General features: G+C 41.0%; 1 protein-coding gene across 1 annotated transcript; it reads left to right on the forward strand.

The window, feature by feature from the left end:
• The first annotated feature begins 748 nt into the window (after positions 1-748).
• On the forward strand, positions 749-4432 carry gmnc (geminin coiled-coil domain containing). Its single transcript, XM_061216532.1, has 5 exons — positions 749-790; positions 1611-1785; positions 2061-2140; positions 2520-2636; positions 2990-4432. The coding sequence occupies exons 1-5, from the start codon at positions 749-751 to the stop codon at positions 3869-3871; spliced, it is 1296 nt and encodes a 431-aa protein (XP_061072516.1). The 3' UTR covers positions 3872-4432.
• Positions 4433-5056: the final 624 nt, after the last annotated feature.

Genomic DNA, 5056 nt, shown 5'->3' on the forward strand with positions numbered 1-5056 from the left:
CCCAGCCGAAGGCGCGCGCGCGCACGCACACACACAGTCAAGAACAGAAAACGCATACGTGTTAATATGTCACTATGGTATTTTCCCTACATTTCTTATGACTGAAAACCCAGGTGGAATGTGCATATTTACACGTCAAGCGTTTGTAAAATTGTTTCATTGTTCACTTATTATAAATTAACTTCACCACTTTACAACTGTGCACTGGTGCACGAGGGCTTCAAATCCTCTTTCATGCATTATGATATTAAAGGCGAATGTGTGTGAGAATGGTGTCATGCATTGTTTTCATTGTTTTAATTGTTAATTGCATGCGGTTATTTTGATTTGTATCTATATATATATATAGCACACAAAATATTGTTATGCTGTGTAAAAATTATATTCGCATTTGTAGATGCAAAGGTAACCTAATTCATCTGGACTTCAAGTGTGTAATTCCTCACGTCACAAGTTTGACAGCTTCACACCAAATCAGATTGCAGGGTATGAGGACAGACCTTGGGCGTCACTAGCGCTGGATTAAGATTAGAACTCACCTCCCCGACTCGTTCAGTTCTCCTTAAAGGTCTGGAGAGCTCCGAGGAGTCCCCTCCGCGTGCTGCCCCGTGCGTCCTGCGTGCGCCATGGTGAGTCTTATGTCAGATATTTTACTTAATTGCAAGAGCTTTGAAAGTTTTTCCAGTATGGTTTTGGTATCCTCTCCATTCTGTGATTTATTTTGCCTTGGATGATGATTACAGCGACCATGTGTTTTTACGCGCACCTGTTCTCTGAGCATGATGCCGCGGTAAAAGGTGGCATGTTTGCCAGACTTCCACGAATAGAGATGCACTGCATGACTCCTTTTAAATCCAATGTGGATTAAATCACGGCAATTACATGATTCCAAGTTATTCTATGAAAAGCAGGAGGTGGTAATAGCGAGTGTCCTGAAATTGAATCTATCGAAAAACTCAACAGGACCATATACACTGCAGCCTGCATAAAGTTAATTGGGCGGGCTGGTATTTTTGTTGTTTTGTTTACATTTCTGCTGTTATTATATACAACTAATTGCATGGTCATGGAGGAAACTGTTTCAGCCCGCTTATTGTATGAGCATGGGGTATGGTGTTTCAACGGGCTTATTTTATGCGCCAAGACCGCACTGGTAACTCACATTAGCGCATTCAAAGACCGTGAATAGCTAATTGTCTCTCTCGATATTAATACTTAAATTGAGAAACTGGAGAAAATATAAATGTATTGGTCAATGGTGCGTATACGATGGACTGAATTCGGCATGCGCGATACGCGCGCACGAGAACCAAGAGTTAAAGTTGGCTACCCGTGTTCTACCTGTTGTTAAAGTGTCTCTTCAGTTTTGTGGGAAACCGTGCAGCGATTTTAACTGATAAAACAAATTGTGTCATTTTGGAACTATATCGTGCAGCAGCCGCGAATCTTTTTTTATGTTTTGTTATTCACTCAAACAATTTTTTGTTTAACATACTGTGTTTTATCTGCAGTGCTATAGAACTCATACAACACTCTATATGGGTATGTCTGTTGGATCGTATTCCTGTCGTTAACTGTGGATGTCCCACTTGCGCCCGTTTGATTTGCAGAGCACTGCCGTATCCTGCCAAGAGCCCAGCTTTGTAGGGGGCCAACGATACGACTGCCCCTATTCCGTCCCGGCGTCAGCGGAAAGTGTTGACGTTTCCAAGGAAACAGTGGTCTCCTTTTGGACCGCCGGTCCCCTGGACGACACAGTTTGCCTGCACGAGCCGTCTCAGCATGGTAAGTCTGTTCAAATGAATTTTTCTGTGCAGCAATATGCGGGATCAGCGGTGTGGGCCTAAAGGTGTCACACTTGGAATTTTTTCATTTGACAAAGAGAAAAAGATTATGACACCTACTCCTCAGCGCTGACTTGCTGTTGCAATATTCCTGTTTGTTTTTAGGGTATTTATTTCCATCGCAATTTAAAACATATGTTGTCCTTGAATTTGATCGAACATTCTTTGCAAAACACTCAGTATCACTCAGAAATGGTTTTAACTATTAATTTATAGAAACATTCTATAATCTGGGCTATGAGACTGAACCAACCTGGAATGACCACCTGTCACCTCAGCTGCAAAGGAATAAACAGGTATTAACATTTTGTTGACTACTACTACTGCAATTTTTTATTATTAAGACAACTACTATAACTAGTAGACCCAACTATTACTGCTTACTACTACTACTACTACTAATAATAATAATAATAATAATAATATATATATATTTTATTTATTTTATTTATTTTATTTATTTTATTTATTTTATTTATTTTATTTTATTATTATTATTATTATTATTATTATTATTATTATTATTATTATTATTCCTGTTATTCATTATTGTATCTTTTTTATTCTATTATAATAAATATTATTGTTATTATTATTTTTTTATTGGGGTTTTATTGAGGGTCTTAAGGAATAATGAATGTGAAAGAATATTTGTTGACTGAGTCTGTTTTGTAGCTGCAAGACACCTTGCTACAACGGGAGGAAGAACTAGCAAGGCTCCAGGAAGAAAACAACAAACTGAAAGAATTCTTGAATTCTTCAGTAGTGAAATGCTTAGAAGTCAAAGCCAAGGTAATTGTAAAACAGTTTGGTCTTTCTTACAGAGAATGGGGGTTTGTCCCACTCTATAGTACTTTTACATATCCTTTATACTGAAGGAATCATGTCTGGAACTCAGGTGGGCATGGCTTTTGTTTTCTATTGTTCTACCTAGGTGTTTATTTATTGGACAAATGCAAATACAATATAGCATAGTTGCCTACAGTAACTGCTTTGGTATTGATAAAATGTCATTGTGACCCTTATCCGTAGCCCGGCACTGGACAAGTTGTAGACCTATGACCATTTAGTTCATTCAGATGTAGTTTAGCTATACTTTTTTCATAGAATGGGTCTGGAGTTCTATTCTTTTTTATTTCACACAGAAGTTGCTTTCTGCTCCAAGGGGCCCTGGAGCAAGGAACAGGAAGAGGATTCAACTGGATGATGGAAGACACTGCAGGTTCAATACCAGCCAGCTGCTTCCTGGGGCTCCAGGCAAACGAACCTGTCGGAACATCACATCGGACTTCTGCTCTGCAGAGGAAGTGGCCAATACGTTGCCCATGGACTCCTGGGTCCTTCAGACCCTGGGCCTGAAGGATGAGGACACCATTGACCCCGCTGCAAACTACAGCTGCAGTATCAACTCCACTGCTAACTTCAGCTCCAAAATTGACCCTTCAGCTAACTACTGCCCTGATACTGATCACTCTGCTAACTGCAGCTCCCATCTCGACTCCTCTCCTAACTTCAGGTCTAACATCTCCTCTCCTAGCTCCTGCTCCAACATCAACTCCTCTGTAAACTACATCGCTAACCTCAACCCTGCCATCCCCAGCCCCAGTATCGATCCTTCTGCCAATATCAACCTCTCCACTAATTCCGGCGCTGACTGCACTGCCCCTCTGCTAGCCCATTTGACTGATGTGCTGCAGCTGCCCGATCCCCTGAACATCCACCCCCAGATGTCATCTTTGCCAGGGTTGCCCTGTGACATGGAGACAGTGCAGCAGCACAGCCCAACACCACACTGCCTGGAGTCTACCTCCACACTGCTGCAGCCTCAGGCCACCCCTCCTGGAGAGAGCACTCCACATTCCATTACCCCCGGTGCCCCACGGGGCCGGACAGAGGTGGCCTTCAGCATGTCCCTGGAACCCCGGAACAGTGTGAGGACACATAGCTTCCCTCAGGGGCAAGCCTTCGTCTGCAAGGACACGCGTGGAGGCTGGAACTTCACCTGGGTCCCCAAAGACACATCTTAGATTAAACACACTGTCAAACAAACATGTCCATGTCTCAGAGTGCACTGGTATACACACAGAGATAACAATACCCCAGTACACACATATACACACAAGCACATGTATACACACATGCCTGTACTCTAACTGGTTTATAATCATCTTTATGAACATGTATGTCCATAAATGTACATTTGGTGTACGCACACCCGTAATTGAGCATGGGTTGTTTACTGAGGAAAGTAACAAGAGGAGTACATTAATGTCTGTCTTTGATTTTTGAGTCCCCACTGACAATGAACTCTAATTTTAGTCTTGTTGATAATGTCAGTCCTCTCTGTGAGAACCCTTACCTTTTGCACTTGATTGACATGTGATTGACAGACTCTAACCAACTGCCTCCTTACACTGAACTGCCCACAACTACAAATAACTGTAGATATTTTTTACTTAATCAGATATATAAAACTGTAAGTATTGTAATTCTGACACTTTTTAAATATATTTCTAGTTTTATGTTGAAACTTAACACAGAATTGTTTTATATCTATTTTGCATTGTATTATTAATTGTAAGTGGTTAAAAGCAAGTAAGAGAGTTGCCTTCTCTGAAGCCTAAACTGTTGTCATAAAGTATGCTGCTCATGGAATCCTTATTTGATGAGTTTTTTTTTCTTCTATATCATTAAGAACTTGGACTTAAGAGGAATCAACACATTTCAGTTTAATTTAAACATGCAATTCGAGCTCAAATTCTCAATAGATCCATAACAGGCAGCATATCATTTGTGCGCCTTCAAAAATAGAAGGAGAGTTAATTTGCTTGTCAGAATTACAGTTTATATATTTACTATGAATTATTCACTTGTGGTCAACATGGAAAGGCTCCAACAGTTTTTAGACTAAATATGCTTAGTTTAACAAGGCCCTGGTATGAGATCACCTGTGGCCAGTATGTAACAGCTCTGAGTGAACTCATTTGAGTGAACTCATCTGGTCAATGTCGAAAGTCTCTGGTACTCAGAACTAATCCGTGGTCAGTGTGTAACAGCTCTGAGTGAACTCAGATGGTCATTGTAGAAAGTCTCTGGCACTCAGAACTGATCCATGGTCAGTGTGTGACGGTTCTGACAGAGCGCACTGGGAGCTGCACCTGTCACCCTTCTCTGTGCCAGTGCGTGTTTGGTGTTTTGTTGGGAGAACAAAA

The sequence above is a fragment of the Conger conger genome, chromosome 13, assembly GCF_963514075.1.
Source record: "Conger conger chromosome 13, fConCon1.1, whole genome shotgun sequence".
Lineage (NCBI taxonomy): Eukaryota > Metazoa > Chordata > Actinopteri > Anguilliformes > Congridae > Conger > Conger conger.